The following is a 27,647-nucleotide window of genomic DNA, read 5'->3' as shown; positions in this document are numbered from 1 at the left end:
GGGTTAGCAGCCGGCCTGTTGAGGTCAGAGGAGGCGGGCTCCACGTCCAAAACCCAGCGCCTGCGCGTGCTCAAGGCAACCAGGAGCAGAGACCCAGTGTGCGGCTTGGGAAGCCGGATTCCGTGACACCACCTGGGCCACACGCCACCACTGCCTGCCCGGCATGGAGGGCGAGTGCCGGGTGCTCTCCATCCAGAGCCATGTCGTCCGAGGCTACGTGGGCAACCGGGCCGCCATGTTTCCACTGCAGGTACGCTCTCCGCCGCTTATGTAACCCGGGCTGCTGGGGAGTCCGCTGGATCGAGGCGTAGACTCCCTGGAGCGATGACCTTGGTCCCCACTTGGGGCCACCCCTCATTTCCCCGTTGCGAGCTTTGCGTGCTATGGACAGAGCCTGACGCACGCAGGCGGTGGGCGTGGAGTACCCCGGGGAGCCTACAGTAGGGTGGTGCAGGTGGCACGAAGCCCCCTACTCGGCTGTGGCGCACTCTGTCCCTGCTGCTTCCGGCTGGCTGGCCAGCCGTGGGCGGGGGCTCCCCAAGGCGACGAAATGCTGAGCTGGGAGGATAGGAAGCGTGGACAGCCTTTTGATAGAATCATTGGCGGGTGATTGCTCGCTCCCTGCCGAAATCCAGGTTCTGCCTCTGCCCACCTTGTGAGCTTGGACCAAGGAGGAGGCTAGGCCCCACTTTGGGTTCGACCACTCCTAGGGTGATCTGTCACCCCGTGGGGTCGGGCTGTGCCTCCCACAGGCCTGCTTCTGTATTATAAGAGACAACACAGTTTGCTGACTTTTGCTTTGGAAGCAACCTGTTAGTAGGGCTGTATGTAGCATTGTCGTCTTGCCAGAGCCTCTTTCCCATGAGGTGTGCAATGAATGAGGCTGTCTCTGATGATGTCTGGCCGGTGGTGCTTTCTGCTTGTGATCAGGTGGCCCTAGGAGGGAACCAGGGTGCAGAGGGTATTAGCATGGGGGCCAGGGACAATGTCAGAGTGATTGGCATTTTCTTGCCTGGCCGGTCCAGCAGAAAGATTGGGCTGACCTGGCCAGCCAGCTGGTGGCCTCCTTCACCGTACCTCTTTGCCTGGTTACTGAGCAACGTGGCAGGTCCCTGTACCCCTTCAGCTCATGTCCAGTCGTTGCACTGACTCCTTGGGGACATTAAGGAACACCTGGCTACCGAGATCCTTCAGGAAGGATCTGGAAGGAAGACATGTGGCCCAGGGCAGTATCTAAGGGCAATATGAGGGCTGTCCTGAGGTAAGCATGGTTGGCAGACAAAGTAGGGCAAATGGTTGTGGGTGTACAGTACAGGGTTCAAGTCCATAGGCAGAGGGCGGTTGCTGAGTTTTGAATCCCTATTAGTCAATAAGCAATTCTTCACACCCATACCGTTTGTTTTTCGAGACAGGGTTTCTCTGTGTAGCTTTGCACCTTTCCTGGAAGGAACTCACTCTGTATCCCAGGCTGGCCTTGAACTCAGTAGATCCACCTGGCTCTGCCTCCCAAGTGCTGGGATTAAAGGCGTGCGCCCGGCCACACCCATTCATATTCTACCTAAGATGCACTGGTCTGGTGCTTCATGCTCTTAACCATTGCTTTCTAGGTTACGGGGCCACAGGTGGGTAGCAAGGTCACTGAGGTGAGACTGAACTTAGGAGCAAGGGGCTAGAGTCCTTGAAGCAGGGAAGCCAGGGAGGATGGAGCCGGCCTGAGCTCCAAGCAATCCCCTCACCTTGGGCAGAGGTGTGCAGGGCTCCTGAGGCCCTGTGTCCTGCATCCCTTGCCTCTTCCCCTTAGTGCTGCTCTTCCTTCACTGGGTCCTCTTCCCTGGCTCTCCTGGACCTCTGTCCTCTAGACTACACCAAGGGCTCAGCTGCCTCATTCAGACTGAAGACGTGGTGTCCCACCTGCTCAAGAGAGGAGGCTCTTCTTAGCCTCCCTCCAGAGAGGAGCTTAAGGACCTGGGGACTCCTTTGAGGCCCCTGTTGGCATTTTGCTGCTCACCATACCTCTGTGCACCCCTGGATAGGGAGAAGCAATGCATTGGGTAGGGAGGACACCTCCAACGTGGAGAGCCTTAGTGAGCGCACATGGGGCTGGCACTGTCAGTCTGTGGTGGCTGGGGCCAGCACTACCCAGTCTTTGAGCAGCTGCTCCAAGAGGAACACCCCTCGGGTCCAGAGCTGTTCTCCGTGGAGGCCGGTGTGTGTTCTTCCTGTACAATCTGGAGTATGAAGTCTCATTGGCATGGCTGAATATGGGGGGGGGAGCTGGAAAGGGGGAGAATGCAGTCTTGGGCTGGGGTCCCAAGATTTGTCCCAGTGCCGCTCCAAGAAGGCCACAGGCAGGAGGCTGGGGAGGTCTCCTGGGACTGACTCAGGTGACTGGAGGTTATACCATCAGGTGGCGGTCCAGTCATGCCAGAGCAATGGCTGGGGAAGTTTCTGGGCATCCCCTGTAGACCTGGCACCAAGCTGTTGATGAGCTGGCACCAGGACCTCAGAGTCCCCTGTGCTGGGCTTGTGCCTGTGACTGGGGAGCTCCCTCCAACTTCTGTCATGTGGCATAGACCCGCCCACCTGGACCATCAGCCCTGGCTCCATGCAAAATCTTCTGAGCTCCCTTCCCTGTCTCTCACAGGCATCTGGGAAAATAATCCTACAAAGAGGCAGCAGAACCTTGTCCCTGTTTTCAGATTTACTTCTGGTTCCAGGCCAGGGTGTAGTGGCCAAAGGTTTCATGGGACCAGAGCCAGTAGGAGGTGAATACCAGGGGGGATAGTTCAAAGTTTGCAGGGCAGAGGGAGGGTAAAGGGAGAGTGGAGCCAGGCTCCTGGTCTCCCTGCTCCTACCCCATCCCTTTCTCACTCACCTCTGCAGCAGGGGAGGGCCTGGGAAGCTGGGGGCTCTCTGCTGTTTTGGCTCTAGACTGTAGGGTAAGCAGGGAAGGGCAGGTGAAGTCCAGTGTAGCCTGTTTCCTGCTCCCACCTACCAGGCACCACCATATCTTCCCTCCTTGTTTTCTGTGGTGGAGAGGACCGAACCCAGGGCCTTGTGCATGTTTAACTGTGCTCTTCCTGAGAGCTGTGCCCCAGGCCTGTATTCCTTCCTTTTTAAAATAAGGTCTCACTTGGTAGATCCTCTGCCTCCAGTGTGGGGATTAAAGATGTATGCCACCATGCTTGGCTTCCTAATACCCTTGTTAAATGCTGCTGGGAACAGAGCCCAGAGCCTTTCTCACACATGCTGAGTAAATAAATACTCTACAGCCAGTTGCAAGAGGCAAGAGAAGAGTCAGTATCTCAAAGGTGTTTGTGTATAGATGTAGGCATGTTTATGTGAGCATGCGCAGAAATACACCTATGTGCTATGGGCTTCCTGAGCCCCGTGTGTGTGTGTGTGTGTGTGTGTGTGTGTGTGTGTGTGTGTGTGTGTGTGTGTGTGTGTAGTCTTCCTAGCATAACATAACAATTTGCCAGCTCATGTTCTTTATGTGTGTCGGGGGTTATATCTCTATTCCATCTTGCCTTCAGAGACATCTGGAAATATCCCAGTTTAGGGTCTAGTGAAAGGCTGCAGTGTTGATATCAAGATGTCCCTTAGGAATGGGAAGAGAGCTGGGCGGTGGTTGTGCCCGCCTTTAATCCCAGCACTCGGGAGGCAGAGGCAGGCGGATCTCTGTGAGTTCGAGGCCAGCCTAATCTACAAAGTGAGTTCCAGGAAAGGCGCAAAACTACACAGAGAAACCCTGTCTCGAAAAACCAAAAACCAAACCAAAACAAAAGAATGGGAAGAGAGCAGGAGGGACTGAGGTCTCAAAGCTCTGAGTATGGCTGTGTCTCCAAGCTGGGTCTTCTGAGGGTGGCAGCCACTTGGCTGTGACAGAGGAGCCAATGTGACTTCTGGAGAGGCACCTCCTGCCCCATCTCCTTACTTGTGATTGTCTCCTGGAAAGACAGTCCCTTGAGTAGCTAAACTGAACACACTGCCGAGGCACACAGGCATGACCCACCCAAGGGCCAGTTGCTGTGGGTGTTGTGAGGTCCCATGGATGGGAGCCTGCCACCCATACCCACTCTGGGGCACAAAGAGGAGTTCATCCTGGGGCAGCGTGCAGGAGGCCCTATGGTAGAGAGACCACATCACAGAGTAAGGGCCGCTCTGGTGCAGTGGCCTGTAGGGGTGAACTCAGGCCACATTGTGCAACTCATCTGGAGTCAGGAACTGTTGCTGTTCTGGCAACCCCTGGAAGTTCAGCCACTCTTAGCTGTGTGAGCCAGATGTGAGCAGCTGACCAGCTGATAGACAAGAGGGTGGTGGGGCAGTTCCTGGCTGGCTTGCATCTCGGTGACCCCCTGGAACTGAGGTGAACCTGTATCTGGATTACTGAGTCTCCGAGTGATCTGGCAGCAACAAATGCCAACAAGGTCGTCCAATGGATGCCACAGTGAGCTCAGCACAGGCAGACCCCTGCAGTAGACATGGCCTTTAGTTATGCCTGCCTAGCACTGTGATCCTGGAGTGAGTTCTGTGAGCCAGGCTGGGGGTGACCACAGGACCTGGAGTGAGCAGGGTAAGTGGAGAGATACTTTGTGGGGTGCCAGCTGTCTAGTAGCAATTTGTCATGGAAATCAGAGGGTGTGGTCTGGCTGGATTTGAAGGCTGAGTGATCACTGGTGGGAGGGATGTAAGGCCCCTTCCTTGGCTGTTAGATTACTCAGGGTGACAAGAGTCACAAGATGCTTGCCCAGCCTGCTTGCTGATTCCCATCTGTGAAAGAGGCTTAAGCACCATCCCCAGGACTGGTTCTCCACAGCTGGAAACACCTGGGAGCCTCAGCCTGCCCCTCCTGTCTGTCCTCAGATGCCTGTGGGAGAACCCCACTGGAATATTCCAGAGCTCACCCACTCCTGCTGTGCCGAGTGTCTCTGCCTCCCTTGGAGATTAGCTGAGCAATTGCTCTAAACAAGCCTCTCCTGGCTGCCTGGCTTCAGGCTGTGTGTGCCTCTTTACTGGAGCTTTGATGATGCAGCAGTGGAGGCGGGCATGGGGCCCCTGGGATGTGCACCACCTGCTCATGGCAGGCACCCCAGCATCATACACATCACTGCTGGGGCAGGGTCCTGAGGGTTGCATGAGGGACAGGAAGAGGAGCCTGTGTCTGGTGGCAGCCATGGACAGCAGGAAGCAGGAAAGGCAAGCTTCATGTTCCTGTTTTGGCTTTGCCTTTCCTAGGTGCCAGGAGCACTCACCTGGAGGTGTAGAAGCAGTGGGAGAAGTAATATCAGACTATGTCTGGATTTTTTTTTGGTGGGGGGAAGCTGAAGATCGAACCCAGGGCCCTGCATTTGCTAGGCAAGTGCTCTACCACTGAGCTAAATCCCCAACCCTGTCTGGATGTGTTAACTACCCCAGGGGACATGCAGAGGCTTCACCACGGGGTGGTGCTGTCCAGTTTGCCCGGCCCCCACCCCTATCCATCAGCAGGTCAGGGAACCCTGTCTTGCCCTGGACACTCGGGTGAGGGCAGCCCCTAGCTGTGGTTCTTAGCACTGCTGGCTCTCACTGTCACTATGTCCCCAGCACTAGTGTCCAGCTCACACAGTCATCCGTTTGGTCAACCCTCTGCCTCTGCTAGAGCTGGGTCTGCACCGAGTTTTGTAACCAGAGGAGCTTTTTCTAGCATGCATCTCAGCCAAGACATTCATGTCTTCTGTAGTGGCAGATGTGAGTTTGCCATTGGAGGCTCAGGCACAGGATCTGGCCAGCTCAGCATTCATGCAGGACTCATGGGAGTGTGGGGGTACCCAGAGCCTTAAGAATCCGGTGCAGGTTTCAGAGTACTACAGCAGAGGCCAGAAGGCAAGGCTTTCCTTGTTTATTTTTTTTAAACTGTCTCCCTCCTTCATCTCACCATGTAACTCAGGCTGGCCTTGAATTTGGGATTGTTTTGCTTCAGCCTGATTACAGGCAGGTCTTGGGGCTGAAAGTATGCAGTATCTGCTTTATCTGTAGGGAATCGGTTCTAAGATTGGTGGTAGAAGCTGGGAGGTGGTGGCGCACACCTTTAATCCCAGCACTAGGGAGGCAGATTCAGGGGGATCTCTGTGAGTTCGAGGCCAGCCTGGTCTACAGAGTGAGTTCCAGGACAGGCTCCAAAGCTACAAAGAAACAGTGTCTTGCGGGGGGGGGGGGGGGATTTTCATGGTAGCTTCCTGAAAACAGAGGTAACACTGGATGCTGTATATGGGGTGTTTTGTCCTAGGCTCATACACCTATGAGAAGGTTGAGTTTGTAAGCCTGGCACTTACAGAGCTTAACAACAGTAGCACAGGAAAGTAGCCATTGCCTGCTGAAGTAAGTTAGAATGTGGGGCTGGAGAGATGGCTCAGTGGTTAGGAGCACTGGCTGCTCTTGCAGGGGACCTGGTTCCACTCCAGCACCCACAGTATTTTGGAATCTCATTGGCCACGGATAAATGAAACCATGGAAAGCCACAGTGTGGATCAAAGGAAGCTGCTGCCCTCTAGGTTAAGAAGGGGAAGCTTGTTGGGCAGTGGTGGTGCACTATCACGTGGGAGGCAGCAGCAGTGGGCAGATCTGAGTTCAAGCCAGCCTGGTCTACAGAGTGAGTTCCAGGACTGCAAAAAAAAAAAAAAAAAAAAAAAAGACAGCAGGCAATGGCATGGGGTGTTCAGAACTTTTTGGAGTGCAAAAGGTGGTCAGTAGCTCTTTGGGCCTGGTGTAGATTCACAGAAGCGCAGGAGATGAGCCTTCTGCCTGGGGTGCTGGTCTGTGTTCATTGCATGTGATCAGGGGTCCTGGCTTCGCCCAAGAACAACAAAACCCTAACATCTGAGACTTAGAGAGGCATAGTGGAATCCATCTGGGTCAGAGGTAGAATGCACACAGTGGGAATGGACACAAGTCAGTTTAGATCATTAGAGGGGTGAGAATGGACTGGTCACACAGTCCTTGAGCAGGCTGCCTTAGGGAACTCAGGCAGCTGGGGGGAGCGGGCTCATGGTGGTCTGCGGCACTTGAGAAGTGGAGACAGGAACTGAGGACTATTGTCCTGTCCTATTGTTGTGAAGAGACACTGAGACCTTACAAAGGATGGTATTTATATGGGTCTGACTTACAGTTTCAGAGGTTTAGCCCATTATCTTCATGGCAGACAGACACGGTGCTGGAGAAGGAGCTGAGAGTTCTACATCTAAATCCACAGGCATCTGAAGCATGGGCTTTCTGAAACCTTTCAAAGCCCACCCCCAGTGACACACATCCTCCAACAAGGCCACACCTCCTAATCCTTTCAAATAGTGCCACTCCCTGATGACCAAATATTCAAATCTATGAGCCTCTGGGGGCCAGTCTTATTCTAGCCACCAGAAAGACCATCCTTGGACACATAGACAGTTAGAGTCCAGCCTGGGCTGCATGAGACCCTGTAAAATAAACAGCCAAAAGAAAACAAGCCCCAAAACCAAGGCTCCGCTTTGAGGGACAGACAATTCCTCTTGCTTTCTGGACTTTCTCCTCATTCAAGTGAATCTCTTCTTTTTGTTTTTATTGTTTTGAGACAGGGTCTCTCTATGTAGTCCAGGCTAGCCTCCTACCTGCTATCCTGCCTCAGCCTCGTGCACCCCTTCATGCAGGTTGTTTTTTTTAAACTGTGTTCTGGTAGTGTGGCTTTAATGTTTAGAGCTGGTATGCCAGTATGGGGTGAGGAGGGCTGCCAGACAGTGCCCACTAGAGTTTCTAGTGGGACTAGGGCTGAATGAAGCTTCTTGCATCATGCAGAGAGCTGTGTATGTGAACCTTGGGCATAGACGGTGTAGGTAGGTAGGTGCTTGGGAAGTGGTGAGGTTAGACCACATATCATGTTTCCTTTTGATGTAACTGTGCAAGTACAGGCATTCTGATGCAGTCGCTCTGTATAACCCTGGACTATGCAATGTCGTTCCCCATTATTTCTAGATGACTGTCACCCGTTGGGTCCTTCCTTCTTAGCCTTTATATCTCCAAAGTCCCCATGCCTTACAATCTAGGGGAACTACTCTCAAAAGGCTCCTATAACTAAATAGCAAAAGTGTGGCCCTGGGAGGGAGTTCACACACTTAGAAGAGTCTCATAAGGGTGACCAAGGGCCACTGGGGCCACCCTTAGAGTCCTGCCTGACATGGGACATTTGAGTGCATTTGAGTATGTGGTTTCTGTGATAGACTGTAGCTGGAGATCTTCTCTCCAGCCTCCGCCAAGCCCTATCAGTCCAACAGCCCACTTATAAAATAAACACACAGATGCTTATATTATTTAAACTGTTTGGTCTAATGGCTCAGGCTTCTTGTTAGCTGTTCTTATATCTTAAATTAATCCATATCTATTAGTCTATAAGATGCCACGTGGCTTGTGGCTTACAGGTACCTTACATCTCCCTTGTCATGGCGGTGGCTGGCAGCATCTCTCTGCCTCCACTTTCCACTTCCCAGCATTCTCTTCTCTGCTTGTCCCGCCTATACTTCCTGCCTGGCTACTGGCCAATCAGTGTTTTATTTATTAACCAATCAGAGCAACACATTTGACATACAGAACACCCCACAGCAGTTCCACCCTTATGTAGCCCAAGGTCAGGAGGCCCCAAGGGGCAGAGGTCTGTTCATGCAGAGTGACCCGTGGGGCTGTCATGGGGGCAGGAAGGAATCTGCCCTGCATGTTGTCAGGAGGTGAATGTTGGGGAGAAGACAGCTAGCTGTTGACTGTGTTTGTGTGTGTGGTGGTGGTGGTTGGGGGGGTACAGTCTTGATCCCTGCTTGAGGCACGAACTCTTTTGCTGCTGGCACCCCTTGGGCTGTGGGGGACAAGGTGTATCAGGCTGGGGCAGACAGTACAACCAGAGGGGTAACATGAACAAGTGGTGACATTTGTCAAGCCAGGTACTGGGAGCGCAGAGAAGGCAAAAGGAGATTGGGGGTGCGGAGGGGAGTGCCTGTCAGCATCAGCACCAGGTTTAGGAGAGAAGAGGGTGGGTCATCAGAACTCAATCAGGGAGCAAAAGCAGGATGTGATGTTACGTGCATGGGGGGCTGTGACAGGAGGCTTGCTTTGAGTTGAAGGTGAGCCTGGGCTACATGGAAAGACCTTGTATCAAAACCAAACACACAAATTTAAAGAGCAAGCAAGCAAGCTGGGGAAAGGGGAGCACCGGCTGATGGATGCAAAAATTAAGTTATGGGGAAGTTGCATATCAGGTCCCGCTGCTACTTGGGGAAAGAGATGCTGGTGAGAGAGACGTGCCACCTGGCGGGAGAGACGTGCCACCTGGCGGGAGAGACGTGCCACCTGGCGGGAGAGACGTGCCACCTGGCGGGAGAGACGTGCCACCTGGCGGGAGAGACGTGCCACCTGGCGGGAGAGACGTGCCACCTGGCGGGAGAGACGTGCCACCTGGCGGGAGAGACGTGCCACCTGGCGGGAGAGACGTGCCACCTGGCGGGAGAGACGTGCCACCTGGCGGGAGAGACGTGCCACCTGGCGGGAGAGACGTGCCACCTGGCGGGAGAGACGTGCCACCTGGCGGGAGAGACGTGCCACCTGGCGGGAGAGACGTGCCACCTGGCGGGAGAGGAGCACCACCCAGGGGACTCAGCATGCTGCTGGGGTGGAGTCAGCCAGTGGAAGTGGGCACGCTGTCTTCCACTCTGGCCCCATTCCATCCTCTTATTGGAAGTACCCGGACAGGAGCCACTACTTTATAGGATGTGACCTCCCAGAGTCACAGCCATGGCCTCCCAGAAGGATAACTTTGAACTGAGAAGAGTTAAGTGACAGCATACTCTTTCCTCTGGGGCCCAGGGCTCCCCATTTGGGAGCGAGGCCCCTGTCCTTGCCTTCACAGCTAAGGATGGCTGAGCTTTGGGGGTGATTCCTGGAAATGTTGAAACTAACATATGACACTGATTAACACAGCACTTTTGACAGTAATATTTGAAATGGAAATGCTAGCACTGGGACTCGGCGCCATCATTTAGAAGTGGGAAATAGCGATTCCTTTCTCAGCTGTGCGCGCCAGCTCCGAAGGATTAATTATCTGCACACGCAGAAGCAGCGGGGCAGGCAGGACAGCTTGGCAGGGTTTCCGGGACGTGTGTCATCACTGCTTCCAGCCTGGCTCATCACAGTTGATTAGAATTTTAAGGGATTTGAGATGCTGGGAGCTATATTGGTGCACAGAAGTCTGGAATAGCCAAGCGAATGTGCGAGGTGCTGTTTTCACCTTCCTGGATTAATACAACTGCTAATTTTTTTTTTTTTTTTTGCATTGCCTCAGTGATAATACTGGCTTAAATTTTTTGGGATGAGCTTATGAATGCAAACCATAAGCACTTGAGCTTGATGGCTTAGCACAAAGCAAACACCATCACACAGAATGTGTGGCATGTGGCCAGTACCCAGAGCTCCACCCCTTTCCCCCAGCGCTACCCAAGGCTTGTCTCTAGATCTGTTTCTCTCTCCTGGGCTCTCACTCTCTGTGTCCATTTCTCTATCCTATAGGCTGCCTGGCCTCGTCCAGGTGGTTCTGTAGGTGACACAGCCCACTCATCTGCCCTATCAGAAGCATCTGAGGAATGATGTGCTGTAAAGGGTCCGTTTTCTGGCACTCCATGGTGACTGACATCTGTCCCCTCTGCTGTCCGTGGGTGTCCGATTAACGGGACTCTTTTTGGTCAGGCATCCTGGAGTTCTGGTGGAGGGATTCCTCAGCTCTATGTTTGCCTTGAGGTTCTGGCAAAGGTGTTATGAAGTTTTCATACTCCTGACCTCTGTCACACTAGAGTCTGGAGTGGTGCTCAGCCTTCCAAATGTTGTGACCCTTTAGTGCAGTTCCTCATGTTGTGGTGACCCCCCCACCATAAAATTTTCATTGCTACTTCATAACTATAATTTTGTTACTATTATGAATGTAATGTAAATATTTGATATGCAGGAGAACTGATACATGGAACTCCCCCGCCCCCCATGGGGGTCTCGACCCCCAGGTTGAGAACCACTGCTTGAGATTCTGGTGGGTCATGGCCATTAAGCCAGTTCCTCCTGAATCCTGGACCCTTGGCTTCCACACCCTGGCAGGTCCTCTTCCTGGCCCTTATATTGGCGGCTGCTGCACTGTAGGATACATTTATGTGGGGTCTTGTTCAGTGGCCCTTGCCTGGCATTGCTGTAGAAGTGAACTTTAGGTGAGACCTGGCTGGGGAACTGGAGGCCCGAACTAAGGAGACTTTGTTTCTAGCGACAGCCATCTGATGATTGGGGAATGATGTACCTGAGGAGTTCAGCAAGCAAAGGAGATCCTTCTGGCAGGCAGACCACCCCAAAAGGAAAGGGGTGCTGCATGGAGGCTGCTATGAGGGACCAACCTTCTGAAAGATGCTGACAATAGTGGCCTGGCACCTAGGAGGAAGGGACAATAACACTGGCAATGGTGGCAGCAGTCCAGGCATAGTTAGCCTGGGACCTGAACTGGTGGTGGGAGGCCACTGTGGGGTCAGTTCATAGTCCTGGTGGGTGTTCTGGTCCTCGTGGCCTGCCTGTAGATAGGATCAGCACAAGGCCAAATCCCATGTTCCTGCCAAGCTATATATATATATATATATATATATATATATATATATTACCAGAACAGAATGCTGGCCCTTTCTGAGTGACCTGAGGGGACAGTACAAATTCTCTTTGACCCCCTGCCTGTCATGGTTGAAAGTGTCTTGGCTCCAGATCAGAAAGATAGGTCATAGTTGGAATCCGCAAATAAGCCTCCAAGGTGCCTGAGATCTGGAGTATGGCCAGATTTCTACTATATTGGCCTCTCACCTGCCCTTAGGGGGCAGGAGTGTACACACACACACACACACACACACACACACACACACACACCTTGAGCATAGGGCCCTAGAGGCCTTTCCTCTGTGTTGGGTGATTTGTGTGCAGCCGAAATGGCCACCTCCACTGCAAGGCCAGGGATGGGGCCATAGGGTGGACCGCCGTCCTGGATCTACTTGGATGGCACTGAGAAAGAAACTACCTGCAAGAGGCAAGTGGGTGAGGCTGAGAGGCTGGCAGGGCCCTGAGGGTTGTCAGATGAGAGCCAGGCTCTCCCTTGTCTTGAGTCCAGTGTCTGCCACCTCTGGCAGCTGACAGACTTGGAGTGCTCTGTAGAGTGTGGGTCATCATTGTTGAGTATAGGCAGACAGGGAAGTGGAGGAAGTAATTAACAGGAGAAATCTCTGTGACTCTGAGTCATAAGGGGCACAACAGTCAGTGGCTTTGGGGTCATCCAGGCCCTCTAGACATAATAATCCTTTGCCCCTTCCACTTAAAAAGGGCCTCTTTTTTTTTTTTTTCAAGACAGGGTTTCTCGGTAGCTTTGGAGGCTGTTCTGGAACTTGCTTTGCAGACCAGGCTGGCCTCGAAATCACAGAAATCCGTCTGCCTCTGGCTACCAAGTGCTGGGATTAAAGGCATGCGCCGCCACCACCCGGCTAAAAAAGGGCCTCTTATTTGTAGAGGAAGGGCTCCTCTTTGTGTGGGTGCATCTATGCCTCTGAAGGTACCAGAGATCAACTCCGAGTACTGTTCTTCAAGAACTGTTTGGGTTGGGGATTTAGCTCAGTGGTAGAGCGCTTGCCTAGGGTTCGATCCTCAGCTAAAAAAAAAAAAAAAAAAAAAAAAAAAAAAAAAACTTTACGACAGAGAGAGATTGGTTTACTTATTTGTGTCTGTGAGTATACAATCACGTAAGTGCATGTGTGACTCACTTGTGTGCTCACAAAGTCCAGGAAAGAGGAGTTCTCCCAGAGACTTCCCCCTCTCACTCTGCCTGTTCTTATGAGGCAGGGTCTCCCTGAAGCCCCAGGCACGTGTTTTCTCAGCCAGACTGGAAGCCAGCAAGCCTGAATGATATTGTCTCACGCCTCCTTGGAGCTGGACTGTTACAGGTGTGCATAGAACACCTGTTTTGTGGCAATGGGTGCTAAGGTCTAAACTGTGGTCTTCATGACTGCATACAAGCATTCTTAACTGAGGAACCCCTAACTATTTTTTGAGATGGGACCTCTAACTGACCTGGAATTCACCAGGGTGGGAAGGCTGGCCACTGAGCCCCAGAAATCCTCCCCCGCACTGGAATTTTGTGCCAGCATTGGCACACTAGGGTTTTTTGTTTGTTTAATTTAATTTAATTTAATTTTTTATTTTTTTGAGACAGGGTTTCTCTGTGTAGCTTTGGAGCCTGTCTTGAATCTCTGTAGACCAGGCTGGCCTCAAACTCATAGCGATCCACCTACCTCTGCCTCCCACATGCTAGGCTTATAGATGTGCACTCCCACTGCCTGGCTCGATTGGTTGGTTTTGAAGACAGGGTTTCTCCAAATACCCCAGGCTGTTCTGGAACTCCCTCTGTAGACTAGGCTGGCCTAGAACTCGGAGATCTGCCTGCCTCTGCCTCCCACATGCTAGGCTTAAAGATGTGCGCCACTACCGCTACCACCAGCCATGCACCAGGCATTTTATGCGGGTTCTGAGGGATGGAGTTCAGGTCCATCCTCAAGCTTGCACAGCCAGAACTTTACCGACTATGTGATCTCCCCAGCTCAGGCCTCTCACTTTGAAATAAACAGCTTTTAAACTCAGTGATAGCTTAAAGCTGGCTCAGAGGTCCATAGCTTTAATTTGGCTTAGTGAGCTGCTTTGTGTGCTGAGGATGAACAGCTGCCCACACGGAGCCTCGGTCTCTGCCCAGCGTGTCTCAGGAGGCCCATTTGTCCTGTCTGGATGACTCCCACCAGAGCTGTGAGAGGCCATTCAGAGCCACAAGCTGCTCAATGAATGTGGTTGTTCTGGGGACCTCAGCCATGGCGTGGGACCTTCTTTCTCTCGTTGACATGGAGGGAAGGAGACTTGGCTAGCTGGTATGGTAGAGGCTGGCTGGGCAGAGCTACCTCAGCTGCTCTGGGTCTCATTACTCAGGGGTGGGTTAGAAGACCCAGGGGACCCCTGCCCCTATCTGGACTGACAGGGGCTTACAGCGCTTTCTTTGACCACTTCTGTCAGGTGGGTCCTCAGGAGTGCCCCACTAACCCTTCAGTGCGCTCCAGCAAGGGAGAAGGGTGTCTCCACCCTGGCCCTTTGGGCAGTTTTCCAGAGTGAAGGAACAGAGGAATCTCATGGTCAGGCTTGTGTGGCCCTGAAATGCAAACATCTGGCTGGCTTGGGAAGGCCTTCTGTTCCCATCCTGCGACCGTCCTGCCCAGGGGTCTGTACTACCCGATGGTCTCTTCTGTTACCCTCCTCAAGTCAAGACTCTAGCCATGATTGGGAGCCCTGCCCTGGGTTCTTGGGGTCACAGACAGGCACCTCTCTCACACCTCTTCTCCTTGTCCTGCAGGTTTTGGGATTTGAGGTTGATGCCGTGAACTCTGTGCAGTTTTCCAACCACACAGGTAGGCCCTTTGGGTGGTAGTCATGGTGGGAAGTGAGCATGGCGTGTAACCTGGCCCTGAGCAAGTAGGTGCCACCTCTTGTGGCCGGTAGATGGAACCCAGAAGTGCCACTCTGTGCAAGGTCTACCCCAGTGCCATGGCTGGTGTGTGTGACCTCTGTTCTGGAGCTGACTGGTGGGAAAACCTGTGCCTCAGTTTCCCTCTCTGCTAAGCTGGCAGTCATAGCATCTCCTGTGGTAGCAGAGCTGCCCAGGTAAATCACAGGGAGTGCTGCCGGGTCCTGAGAGGCCAGGTATTGGGGTGAATGCTGGAAGATCAGAGACACAGAACAAGCCACAGTTTCCTCACCTTGCCAGTTCCTCAGCTGGTCTTGTTTCCTCGGACTGCAAGCTTCTGAATCCTCATCCAAATGGATCTCAGCTGAACTATGCTGCTCCAAAGCCTGAATGCTTACCCAGGCAAATGGTGGTTTGCTTTCCACTATGGTGATACCTCAGGCTAAGGAGGGGTTAGGTGGTCTGCCCTGAGCTGGGGTGGGGTGGGCTCCCTCAGCTGCTCCTGTTGAATGCAGAAGTAAACAGCTGTGTGCCATGGTGTCCCTATCCACATCTTCTGGGACATGGTTCCACAGGGCTGCCTAGGGCACTGAGTTGTCTGCTGCCCTGGACTGATTTGATAGAAACTGGGCATGGCAGGGTGGAGACCACTGTTCAGCCTCCACAGTGCAGGAACAGGAGTGTTTCTAGGGAACTAGGATGCCACTGAGGCACTGGGCCCAGTCTGTGTCTCAGGCCAGTCCTCAGAAGAACAGTTCACTGGGTCTCCTCAAGGCGGGTAGGTGGTTGTCATCAGCTGAGATGGTCACCAGGGAAACGTGGGGCTCCCACACCCACAGCTTAACCTGTTTTCTTCCTGCAGGCTATGCCCATTGGAAGGGCCAAGTACTGAATTCACAGGAACTCCATGAGCTGTACGAAGGTCTCAAGATAAACAGTGTGAATAAGTATGACTACGTGCTCACTGGTGAGGATCCTCAGGGTCGTGGCACAGGGTCTGAGCCTGAGGCCTGGTCCCTGCCTCTTTCTCAGGGGGTCTTGGTGTACACTAGGCACATTCTGGAGGCTGTTAGAGTCCTGCCACCCTGGGTTGATGGTGAAACACTACCTGAGTTCATGTGATAACAGAAACCTAAGTTTCTGGTTGTATTTTCTACATATTGAATCTATTTACTGATTTGTTGTGATTATATGTATATGTGTTCATATCCACACAATTGCACATGCATGGGGCCACAGCATGGGTGCAGAGGTATTTACACCATGTGGGTCCCAGAGATTAAAGGTAGATTTTTAGACATAGCAGCAAACATTCCTATTCAGTAAGCCATCACACTGGCCCTAATTTAGTTGGATTTGTTGTTATTGTTGTTTGTTTTGACACAGGGTTTCTCTGTGTAACAGCCCTGGCTGCCCTGGAACTTGTATTGTAGACCAGGCTAGCCTTGAACTCAGCCCAATTAAAGGGCCATGTTTTACCTGGGTGTGGTGGCACACGTCTTTAATCTCAACACTGAGGCAGATGGAGCTTTGTGAGTTTGAGGGCAGCCTAGTCTACAATTGAGAAGCACAGAGGGGGCGCTCAGTGGTTAAGAGCACTTACCACTCTTGCAGAGGACCCAGGGTCAGTTCTTGGCACACACATGGTAGCTCACAACTGCCTTTAACTCCAGCTCCAGGGGCTCTGACACCGTCTTCTAACCTCTAAGCACTCATGCACACACGTGGTGCACCAGCATACACTCAGGCACACATATAAATTAAATATTTTTTTAAATGATACATGTTTTGTTGAAGGTGGAAAATTTGCCAGTTATCTGTAGTCAGTCAAAACTCACGTCCCTGGGAGCGGCCTGTCCTCCTCCATGAATACAGACTAATGGAGACCTTGGCCTGCTCCCAGGCCGATGCATGCTTGATAGCTCTTATTAGGGCAGATGCCCAGGTGGTCAGTGTGTCCTGTTTGAGAGGATAAACCTGGACTTTCCTTCCCAAGGTTACACAAGGGACAAGTCCTTCCTGGCCATGGTGGTGGACATCGTTCGGGAGCTGAAGCAACAGAACCCCCAGCTGGTGTACGGTGAGAGCTGGACCATGATGCCCCTTCCCTGTGTGCTCCATGCTGATCGTACCCTCCGGACAGGGCAGCTCAGCCAACTGTCTTCTGGCCTCCCCGCCTGCTGTTTGGCCTTTACCTACTAGTTATTTGACTTTTGGAAATGCTAAGGAGGAGTGAGGACAGGCTCAGCAGGGGAACTGAGAAGTCTGTCAGGGTGACTATAGGGTTTCTTGTGAGGTGCATAAGAAGGGAGGGTTAAGTATGTGGGAAGGCCTGGGGTGCCCAAGATGTGTGAGGTCTGCCCCTAAAGAGGATGTAGGTTGGGTTGATACCCCAGGCTGAGCCAAAAGTAGTGGGTGGGGGTTGGGGGGACACACCATATCTAGTTTTCGGGGAGAGTGGTATGCACTATGGCTGCCAGGCAGCACTGGGTCCAAGTGCCACCAAGAACAGAGGCAGTGTTAACCAGACTCGCAGACTAAGGCTGGATCCTAAGTTCCAGTTTCCCGGGTGTGCATAGTGTGCCAGTGTGCCCTGCCCTCAAGGCCAATAGCACATGGCAGTGGACTGTGCCAAAGGGAATGTGCTTGGACCTGGGAAGATGCTATGAATCCTGGGGTTACTAGTCTCAGCCAGGGCAGGGGGAGGGCACTATGCCAGTCCAGGTGACCTGAAGTAATGTGTTCTTGAGACAAAGGTGTGAATGATGGTAAGTTATGTGTGAAATTATCCTGGGGACCTAGTTGTCTTGGACAGAGAAGTGCTAGGGTTCTGTGTCTCCATATGTAATGTTTAAAAAAAATTATAGGGGAGTGGCTCAGTTGGTCGAGTGCTTGCCTAGCATACATGAAGCCCCCCGGAAAGATAAAGCCTCAACACCACATAAACTGAATGTGGAGGTGTACACCTCTACCCCAGTACTAGGAGGGTCAGAAGTTCAGGGTCATCTCATCTACATAGTGGGTTCAAAGCCAGCCAGGGCAAATTGAAAACATATAGTCAGTTAGGGTGTGTACTCCTCTTGCAGAAGCCACGAGTTCAGTTCCAGGCACCCACTCTGGCTCATAGCTGTCTGTAAACCCCACTGCAGGGGATCTCCTGCCCCTTTCTGAACTCCTGGGCACCTGCACACATGGAACATGTACATACATGCAGGCACACACTCCGGCAGTTAGAGCAAGAGATAGATATGGAGGCATGTGTGGTGTGCATGCCTGCTTTCCCAGCTACATGGGAGGCTGAGGCAGGAGGATTGAAGGTCCAAGGCTAGCCTGGGCTACACAGAGATAAAGCAAACAGTGTGGAGGTCTGTCATTGGAAGCTATAGCAGCTGCTGACCAGATGCTCTGTCCCCACAGTGTGTGATCCCGTGATGGGCGACAAGTGGAACGGGGAAGGCTCCATGGTGAGTGTACCCACGCTGCTGTAAACATGTGGTCTGTGCATCTGCTTGGAACCAAAGAGAAGGTCACCTTCCCGGGTTAACCAGCGTGACCCCTATACCCCTATACAAGGCTGAGACACTCCTGTTAGGAAGTTGGTCAAATGGATGACAGGCATTAGGGTGTGTACCTTAGACAGTCTGTCAGCTGTGGGCAAGCTGTCTAATGAAGCTCCAGGTGTGGGCACCGAAGGTGAATGTCCCCAGTTTCTCCTGTTGCAAATGGATTTTCTCAAAAGCTTGTTTGGAGGCTCTTGCAGGGGAGAAGGCTAGCCCTTTGCCCTGGACTTCAGGGCAGTACTCCTCCATCCAGGAGAGGCCTCCTCTCTGTGTAGTTCAGGAGGGATGGGTATGAAGCAGTCAGGGAGGAAGGGGACACCTCACCAGCCATGTCAGCCTGTCCACACTGCAGATCAATAGGGTGACGGATGTCACAGCCGGATCACCTTCTCATGCAATGTTTTTTCTTCTGTCAGTTTCCCTTTGTGCATTTAACAATCAGGAAGTCACTCTTAGCTCCAGCTGTTCAAAACCGGGTGGGTCTCATCCACGAGTGAAACTGGTCCTGTGGCCATGTCAGACACCTCAGACTGTGGAGATGGGAGACCTCACCTCAGAGGCCTAAAGCTTCAAAGTCAGCGTTTTAACTCACAGGCCACCCTGGCGTTTGCCTCCTTTGTGGCTTTTGACTCATGGATTACTCATTGTGAATTCCCTGAGCACAACCGGCCACACAGGGTCTACACCAGTGCAGGACTCACCTGGACCAGGTGTCTAGTGTGCTTGGTGGCTGTCTTTCCATCTGCTTTCTCCAATGCCTATTTTCTGGAAGGTTCCCTGCAGCAGACCCCCTCCTTTCTTTCTGATGATGCTTGCTGCAGTGTCCCCAGTCAACCTAGAGACACTGGTGTTTGGGACCTAAAGAACTCTCCTTTTGGCTCAGTGTCTCTGTGGCGTGTCCTAGTTTTGATTAAATAACTTCACTGGAGGGCCTAGATCAGATCTCCTGCATATCAGATACTTATATTGCAATTCATAACAGTAGCAAAATTGCAGTTATGTAGCAGATAATAATTTTATGCCTGAGGTCACTACAAAATGAGAAACTATATTAAAACGTTGCAGCATATGGAAAGTTGAGAACCACTGGCCAGATTCAAGATAAAGTGTTAGGTTCAGACAAGCAGCAAGTTTGTAGCTCACATGATGAGTTTTGTTCTGTTTTCGTGCTGAGGGCAAACCCAGGGCCTCTAATGTGCTAGCCAAATGCACTACTACTAATGTGTTCCATTCAGCAAACTCAGTTGTATAAGGTCCTTTTGGGGTGTCATGGTCAGACCCAAGTCTAGGGATTGGGCTGTGCAAGTGGTCCCATCTATTCTTAGCTCTTCTTCAGTTTATGCCAGCCAGCAGGAATCCATCTGCATAGGACCTTGGACCTCCAGGGAAATTCCTCAACAACTGGATGGGGAGAAATTGGAACCCTGGACCACTCACTAGTGCTGTAAAGCATCGTGGGAAGAAACACTTATTTTAGGGCATCATGTAGTACTTGGATGTCAGGAACCAGACATGGTAAGGGGTGTCTGTAATCCTAGTTATATGAGAGGCTTAAAAATGAGATGATTGCCTGGCAGTGGTGGCACATGCCTTTAATCCTAGCACTCAGGAGGCAGAGCCAGGCAGGTCTCTGTGAGTTCGAGGCCAGCCTGGTCTCCAAAGCGAGTTCCAGGAAAGGCACAAAGCTACACAGAGAAACCCTGTCTCGAAAAAACAAACAAACACACAAACAAATAAATAATGAGATGATTGAGTATGTTGGCTCACAAGCATGTCTTAGGTGGAGATGAGACACCCCAGGACTCAGGCTACCAGGGCCAGGTGGGCCCAGCCTAGCTGGCAGGTCCTGAGGACCCGAGGCTAACTCCAGTCATCCTGTACAATCCTGTGTCTTAGCTCCCTACTTACCATCCTCCCTTCTGGTTGTGGTGAGCCGAGGCCTTCCCCTCCTGCCCCAGGTGACACCCTTCTCTGCCCCTGTCCCTGCGGGCCCTCAGCTGTGTACTCTTCCTGATGAGGATGCCATATCTCCCCACAGTACTTGGGCTTTGGGAGCATTCCTCTCCTGGGTTCTCCTTCCATGTGAGTGAGTCTCCTTCTTTGTCTCCCATGTTCTCCAGTACGTCCCCCAGGACCTCCTTCCCGTGTACAGGGAGAAGGTGGTGCCCGTGGCAGACATCATCACTCCCAACCAGTTTGAGGCTGAGTAAGTAACTACACAATCAGAAGATGCTCTGGGGAGCCCTGCACCATCTTCACATGTGCCCCAGCCACATCTGCCCTCTCGGTCCCCTAGATGGCCCTTAGAAAGCCTGGCCTACACTAGACTGATCCTGTCACCCTTGCCCCTATATACATGTATCCCAGCCCCCACAGTGTTCCCATGGCCTCTAAGGTAATGACCGTGCTCTTTCTCTCTGGTTTATGGTCCATGATGGTGTTGGCTCACAGTATCCCCCTGCTAACAAGATGCTCCAAGGAGAGAAAGGTGGGGTGGCATCTATCCAGCTGAGGGCTCATGTATGTGGCTGCGAATGCCCCAGGTGGACCTGCTGGCCACAGATCTCTCTGAGCTCAGAGCACATGGCCCCTGATTAGCTGAAGAGTCAGCTTCTAAGAAACCTGCCAGTAACCCTGACTTGCAGGGCGCAGGGCTCTCTGACCCATGAGCAGAGTCCTGCAATCCTTGGATGCAATCACTGGTGGGCGTTTTTTAGACTGAGTAGCTGAGGGCCCCAGCCCTGGGCCCTTCCCAAGTAAGGGATGGCATCCCTTTGAGGCCCCTGTGCTGTCAGAAGGCTGAAGCAGGTGCATGGGTTGTGGTGGTCATTGTGGCCCTCAGAGTTCCACGCACATTGGTTACATGACTGCTGTGCTGAGAGATACTGGGGGTTGTAGGGGCTGCTTCTCTCTGTTGTCACCTAAATGCATTCACCAGCATTTGGAACCTCACCATGGATGTGAGTTTCCATATAACACATTTCACTCTTGACCTTCCCCACTCCTCTGTGTGTGTCTCTGCCTCCCCTGGTTCCTATGGCTAGTAGAACCTGTGATGGCCTCTTGTGGGGATGTAGGTCAGTGGCCAGGATGTCTGTACTGTAGGGACTGACTCACACTCCCATCTGTGTTCCAGGTTGCTGAGTGGCAGGAAAATCCACAGTGAGGAAGAGGCACTGGAGGTAAGGAGACCTTCATACATGTCACTGTCCATAGGGTTGGACATGGGCACCGGAGAGATACTGAGCTCTGACCTTAGATGTGGGGAGCACCCAGCCTTTGTCATTTCCAGTACTTCTGTCAATTCTGTACTCAGTCCATCATGTGTCCATGTCTGTGACCTGAAGCTGCCATACCAAAGCATCCTCTCACAGCTCTGGAATCTGAAAGCCCCAAAATCAGTTGGGGGCAGGGTGCATTCCCTCTGAGGCCCCCAGGAGGTCCGTCCTGCCACCTCCAGCTCCTTTAGTTCTGGGTGTAAGGTTTTAAGACAATGTTGTGCACTCCGCATAACTTTGGCCTCAGATTATTGCTAAGTAGAATCCTGCTGTGAGGAATTGGGGTGAGGATATCAATATGTCTATCATAAGTCAGCCCAGAGCAGTCACCACATGTATTATGTGCCTACCTTGTGTTGGGCACTCTGTAAGCTCTGGGCACAATCTTCCTATTGAGCCCCATAGCCCTCTGTGTGCCAGCCTCTCATACCCTCTTTATGGCCCCACATTGCTCTGGTGACCTTCATTTCACACTATTCAGGCAGTGGGCATGAATGAGCCACCCAGAAGCTTATGGTGGCAGCTCTTTCCTGGCCCTGTGACCTGTGTGTTCACAGGGTTGATATGCATCTTTTCTTTTGCAAGATTTGTTTGTATCTTATGTGAGTGTTTTTCCTGTATGTATGTGTACACCATGTCTATGCCTGGTGTTCTCAGAGCTGGAAGGGAAGGGTGTCAGCTTCCTAGGAACTGAAGTTAAGGACAGTTGAGAGCCCCCATGTAGGTGCTGGTGACTGACCCTGAGTCATCTGAAAGAGTAGCCAGTGCCTTTAACTACTGGGCCATCTCTCCAGCCCCAAGGTAGACATCTTCTGTGCCACACCCAAGCAGTCCAGAGTTGTCATCCCATCTAACCCCTGTGGCCTTGGAGACCACAGAGTGTGTGTAGTATATACCTCCATGAATGTCGTCTCCCCAGTGAACGGCACTGGTGGCTAGGTTCACCTCTTGAGCCTCAGGAATGTGCCCTGTTAGCACTCCAGTGCAGACAGGAACATTCATCAGGTTTAAGGAAATTTTCACCAGCTTGAGCAGGAGAATCTCTGAGTTCAAGACCAGCCTGGTCTAATGCCAATTTCAGGTCAGCCAGAGTTACATAGTATGACCCTGCCTCAATAAATAAACAGCTGGCAAAAAGAAAGGCAAGCCAGCTTGGAGATCTCACTGGTGGATCTGACTAGCTTCCCAGTTCCTAAGGACTTGGGGGCGGGGCCCCCAGGCTTCCCCACACTTCCAGACTCTGAACTCCCAATGGCCCTGGCAGAAGGTGGCAGATCACAGGCTGGGCCATGTGTGTGCAATGTTCCCGGTTCTCTGGAAGCCCATCAAGCATGCTGGTTATGCCTGCCTGCTTGAGGTCTGATTGCAGAGGTCGGTGGCTGACCAGGGTCTGTCCCCTGGAGAAGCATGACTGTCAGGAAGAGTTAACTGTGGCTGCATGTGCTGACACTCTCCCTTGCTGCTGGCAGGTGATGGACATGCTGCACTGCATGGGTCCTGACACAGTGGTCATCACCAGCTCTGACCTGCCCTCCCCACAGGGCAGTGACTACCTGATCGCACTGGGCAGCCAGAGGATGCGTAAGTGCCTGTTCCACCTGCCCCTGCATGCTCCTGGGTCCATCTGTTTCTGCAGCCCATGGCTTTCAGGCCCCAGAGACTATTTGGGGCTCGGTAGGAGGGAGATTATGACTTGGTCAGCAAGTGGCTAGTACCTCTTGCCCCTCAGGAGAGTAGGCAGAAGGCAGCTTCAGGTCAGAGCTCTGTGGGGTGGGGGGACCAGATGGGCACTGGGACACGAGCAGGCTCACCCACTCCCACTCGCCAGATGCTCAGGGATCCATGCTGTGCTGGAACCACCAGGTTCTCATGGCTGCTGAGCCACCCTGCCCCGGAGCCTTATGCCAGAGGCCAGCTGAATCTGGCTTCTGTGGCCCAGGTGTCTACAGGGAGTAGGTTTCTGCTGGATTCAGTTACTGGTTATACACATAGCACATGAGTTAACTGTGTTTGAACAATGTTACACAATGTTACAATGGCACTGAAACCTGGGTCACAGGCTGACAGGAACCCCAAGTTCACACCCACTGACTCCAGTGAGCATTCTGAATGCACAAGGGTATGGATGGGGATGTGCACCTGAATGCTCCTATGCCACACACACACACACAGCAGTACATCCATGCAGTTCCTGGCACTCTGAGTGTGTAAAGGCCATGCTAGTTTCAGCTTCTAAGGGTCCAGTGTTTCACTCCCCTTTGGGGCAGTGGGGGTCAGTATGACAGCCCACACTGAGTCCAAGAGCTCCTGAAGGAGACCACACCACATCTGTATGACCACTCCCAAGGAGAGAAAGTGCTGGCATTCTTGTCCCTCCAGGAGAAGTGGGGACAAGTTGGGCTGACTGGTTCCCACTGCAGGGGTGACTCTTGTCTAGCTGAGACGTCTCAGACCCAGTGACCTGCCTTATCTTCCCCCCAGGGAAGCCTGATGGCTCCACGGTGACCCAACGCATCCGGATGGAGATGCGCAAAGTGGATGCCGTCTTTGTGGGCACTGGGGACTTGTTCGCTGCCATGCTTCTGGCGTGGACACACAAGCATCCAGACAACCTGAAGGTCAGTTGTCCATGTTGCTCCTCTACACGACTACCTCTGTGTTTCGGTGGGAAAATAGGTTAATGTGGTCCAAACAGGGTAAGGAGTTGGGGGCGGGGCCCAGAAACCAGTTTTAGTGGGATCCTGGGCCTGTGCACCAGCCCAGGGGTTTGTGGGAGGTACAGATGACTGTGGGCTCAGGAACCCACTGTCCTGCTGTGCTTATATCAACTTGACCCACATACCAGAGGAGTCTGGAAGGAGGGAACCTCAGTTGAGAAAATGCCTCCATGAGATCTCGTTGTAGGGCATTTTCTTTTCTTTCTCCCTTTTTTTCCCCCCTTGGTTTTCCAAGACAGGGTTTCTTTGTGTATTTTTGGTGCCTGTCCTGGATCTCACTCTGTAGACCAGGCTGACCTCAAACTCACAGAGGTCCACCTGGCTCTGCCTCCCGAGTGCTGGGAGTAAAGCCTAGCCCTGCCCCCACCACCACCCTGCGGGCATTTTCTTAATTAGTGGTTGATAGGAGAGAGCTCAGCCCACTGTGGGTGGTGTCATTTCTGGTCTGAGGTCTATAAGAGAGCAGGCTGAGCAAGCCACCAGGAACAAGCTAGTAAGCAGCACTCCTCCATTGCCTCTGCATCAGCTCCTGCCTCCAGGATCCTGCCCTGTTTGAATTCTTGTCCTGACTTCCTTCAGTGACGAACAGTGATATGAAAGTGGAAACTGAATAAGCCCTTTCATCCCCTAGCAAAAAATAATTAAAAAAAATAATAAAGCTAGCATTCACACAGGAGTCCGAGAAAAGTCCTCAACTCATGCAGCCTTCCAGGTGCCTCCATGATGACCCTGGAGCCGCTTCCAGTTCAGCCCTGTTCAGCCCAGTTCAGGAGTTACCTGCTATGTAGCTATTGCCTGACTTGATGGAAACAGCCCTTGAGATATCAAGGACAGAAGGTTAGGATGCAGGCTGAGATAGACATTCCCCTCAGACCTGTCATGGAGGTCAGTCTTTCTATGATTGCCTGGATGACCATCCAACCTGCTTCATGCACTAATGAGGAGGGTGCTATGGCTCCGGTCTCCTGGGCAGAGTGGACCAGCTGGGACCAAGTTTGCGCTAGGTAGGCACGCCAACTTAGCCCCATCTGGAGCTGAACTGGGACTGATGTTGTGTATCTATCACGTCCTGGCCTGTGTGCAGAAAAGCTGCATGGTGGCCAATTAGCAGGTTGTTTCTCCTGATGCCCAGCAGCTGACAGCCAGCATGTCCTCTTCCAGTGATGTTGCAGGCAGAGTCGCAAGGGCTGGGGTTATGGTGCAGTGATTGTCTTAGTTCAGGTTTATATCGTTGTGAAGAGACACCATGACAATGGCAACATTTAATTAGGGTGGCTCACTTCCACTTTCAGAGGTCCAGTCCATTACCATCATGATGGGGGCATAGTGCCATGCAGGCAGACATGGTGCTGGAACTGAGAGTCCTGCATCCTGCAGGCAACAGGAAGTCGACTGACACACTGGGCGGTATTCTGAGCATAGGAAACCTCAAACCCCACCCCCACAGTGACACACTTCCTTTAACAAGGCCATACCTACTCCAACAACAACGCCACACCTCCTCATACAGCCACTCCTTGTGAGATTATGGGAGACAATTACATTCAAACTACCACAGTGGTAGAACTCTTTCCTAGCACATGCAGGGCCTGGGTTCCATCCCAGCATAGCAAACACTAAAAGAAAAAGACTGCAAAGTTGGAAGGGCTGCTTACCCCAGTGTAGACTGACCCTGCCCTGCAGACCGCTACCTACGGCCTTGATGTCCCGCACTGTGTGCCAGGGTGGCACAGCTGAGTAAGGGCTGCCTTCCTTTAGACTGAAGGGAGGGGAGAAAGGCTGTCACCTAGGAGAGACAGTTGGATGTGGGGACCTGGAAGTGGGTTCCCTGGTGCTGTCCCACCGTCCACTCCACCCCACTCTGACACCTGTCTCTGGCTCCTCCTATGTTGGAGAGGGAGACAGACTCCCGTGTGTCCAGTCCCCTGAGAACTCTGAATTTAAGTCTAGAAGGCTCACTTCACTCCCTTTTCCCTCCACTGACTCTCCAGCTCCTGCCTCCCTCAGGTGCAGGCCAAGCCAGACTTGCCCTGTGTAATTGGCAGCAGTGGGGGGTTCCCTTTGTGCAGGGCAGCAGAAACTTGCCAGCTGGCCCTCAGAGGAACCTCACAGTGCAGCTCCTAAGCTAAGCCCTGGATCAGCCAACCCATGTAAGGATGGAGGAGTGTCTGGGTACCTGCTGAGTCCGCCGTGCCTCTGGCCTTGAGAGTTGGGGGCAGCAGAGCTTTCCTTTATAGAGTCTTTAACACTAATTACTCCCGGCTTGGGGATTTAGCTCAGTGGTAGAGCGCTTGCCCAGCACGTGCAAGGCCCTGGGTTTGATCCTCAGCTTAAAAATAATTATTACTCCCAGGAATTCTGTTCAGCACCTGTGGTGTGCCAGGTGTACACAGTATTGACAAGCCCCAAGCTGCGGTCCCTTCCCATGAGGCATTTCCATCCACACCAAAGTGGATCGTCTCCACTACTGTAACAAAATACCTGAGGCAGTTTATAAAGAGGAAAGGTTTCTTGCCACTCATGGTTTCAGAAGTATCTATCTGTCCATGGTGAGATGGCCTTGTTGCTTAAGACCTGTGGCTGTGCATCCTGGTAGGATCCAGGAAGCAAGAGGAAGAGGATAAAGGAATTATACCCTCCCCTTCCGGGAGCCACCCGCAGGGACCTAAGGACCTGGCACCAGGCCTCACTTCGAGAAGCTGTCATCTCCTCCAATAGCACCCCAGGCAGAGGGCCTAGCCTCTAGCCTGGGCTTTAGGGGGACACTCCAGATACAGGCTAATGCAGATGCATCTCTGTGGGGGGCTGTTGTACAGTCAACCCTACAGGGGCCCAGCTGTGTCCAGTGTGAATGACAGTGGAACCAGCTTCCTGGTGACTGGGACAGCTGCACCTTGTCCTCTGGACAGGGATGCACAGCCCAGGTAGACCAAGGCAGTGTCTCTGTCCTCTCCGCAGGTGGCCTGTGAGAAAACTGTGTCTGCCATGCAACATGTGCTGCAGAGGACCATCCAGTGTGCAAAAGGTACTGGCCCTTGTGCTCTGCCTTTCTTGTAGATGGTCCCTGTCTAGGGGTGGGCAGGAGGGAGGGGAGAGCTCTCCCTTCAGCCTCTGCATCCCGCTGCCTGTTAGAAGTGAGGCAGCAGGGGGCAGTGTGGAGCGCCTTCTGAAGCAGGAGCTCCAGTGTGGGAAAGAGGAGGGATGCCTGAGGCTTCATCCCACCAGCTCTAACCTTGCCTGTGTTCCTCAGTTCAAGCAGGAGAAGGAAAGAAGCCCAGCCCGGCTCAACTGGAGCTGAGGATGGTCCAGAGCAAAAAGGACATCGAGGACCCTGAGATTGTGGTGCAGGCCACGGTGTTGTGAGGGCCGTGCTTCCGCCCCAACACACAGCGTGCTGGGGTCTCTGTTTCCATCCCTGTGAAAGCTGTAACGTCTGCCTTAGAGCCATGACTGACACTTGACATTTTATTCCTTCCTGAGGGTCGGGTCTCATCCAGTCTCAATGGTGAAAATGTGCCATCATGTTTTTTTTTTTTTT

General features: G+C 52.5%; 1 protein-coding gene across 1 annotated transcript; it reads left to right on the top strand.

Annotated features, from left to right (window-relative positions):
• On the top strand, positions 1-27,647 carry Pdxk (pyridoxal kinase). The gene is made up of 11 exons (XM_036167759.1): positions 1-250; positions 14,444-14,498; positions 15,417-15,521; positions 16,551-16,634; positions 17,972-18,018; positions 20,235-20,320; positions 21,251-21,296; positions 22,862-22,973; positions 23,874-24,010; positions 27,068-27,134; positions 27,360-27,647. Exons 1-11 carry the CDS (start codon positions 164-166, stop codon positions 27,470-27,472), a joined length of 939 nt encoding a protein of 312 aa, XP_036023652.1. The 5' UTR covers positions 1-163; the 3' UTR covers positions 27,473-27,647.

This window comes from Onychomys torridus, chromosome 18 (assembly GCF_903995425.1).
Source record: "Onychomys torridus chromosome 18, mOncTor1.1, whole genome shotgun sequence".
Classification (NCBI taxonomy): domain Eukaryota; kingdom Metazoa; phylum Chordata; class Mammalia; order Rodentia; family Cricetidae; genus Onychomys; species Onychomys torridus.
This window is presented reverse-complemented; position numbering and strand designations above follow the sequence as displayed.

Bases quoted from the DNA above. Each gene is read 5' to 3' on its own strand.
- Pdxk (XM_036167759.1), top strand. From the start codon at position 164: ATGGAGGGCGAGTGCCGGGTGCTCTCCATCCAGAGCCATGTCGTCCGA. The intron at 15,522-16,550 runs GTGAGGATCCTC...TTCCTTCCCAAG, and splicing joins GTATGACTACGTGCTCACTG to GTTACACAAGGGACAAGTCC. The intron at 27,135-27,359 runs GTACTGGCCCTT...TGTGTTCCTCAG, and splicing joins GACCATCCAGTGTGCAAAAG to TTCAAGCAGGAGAAGGAAAG.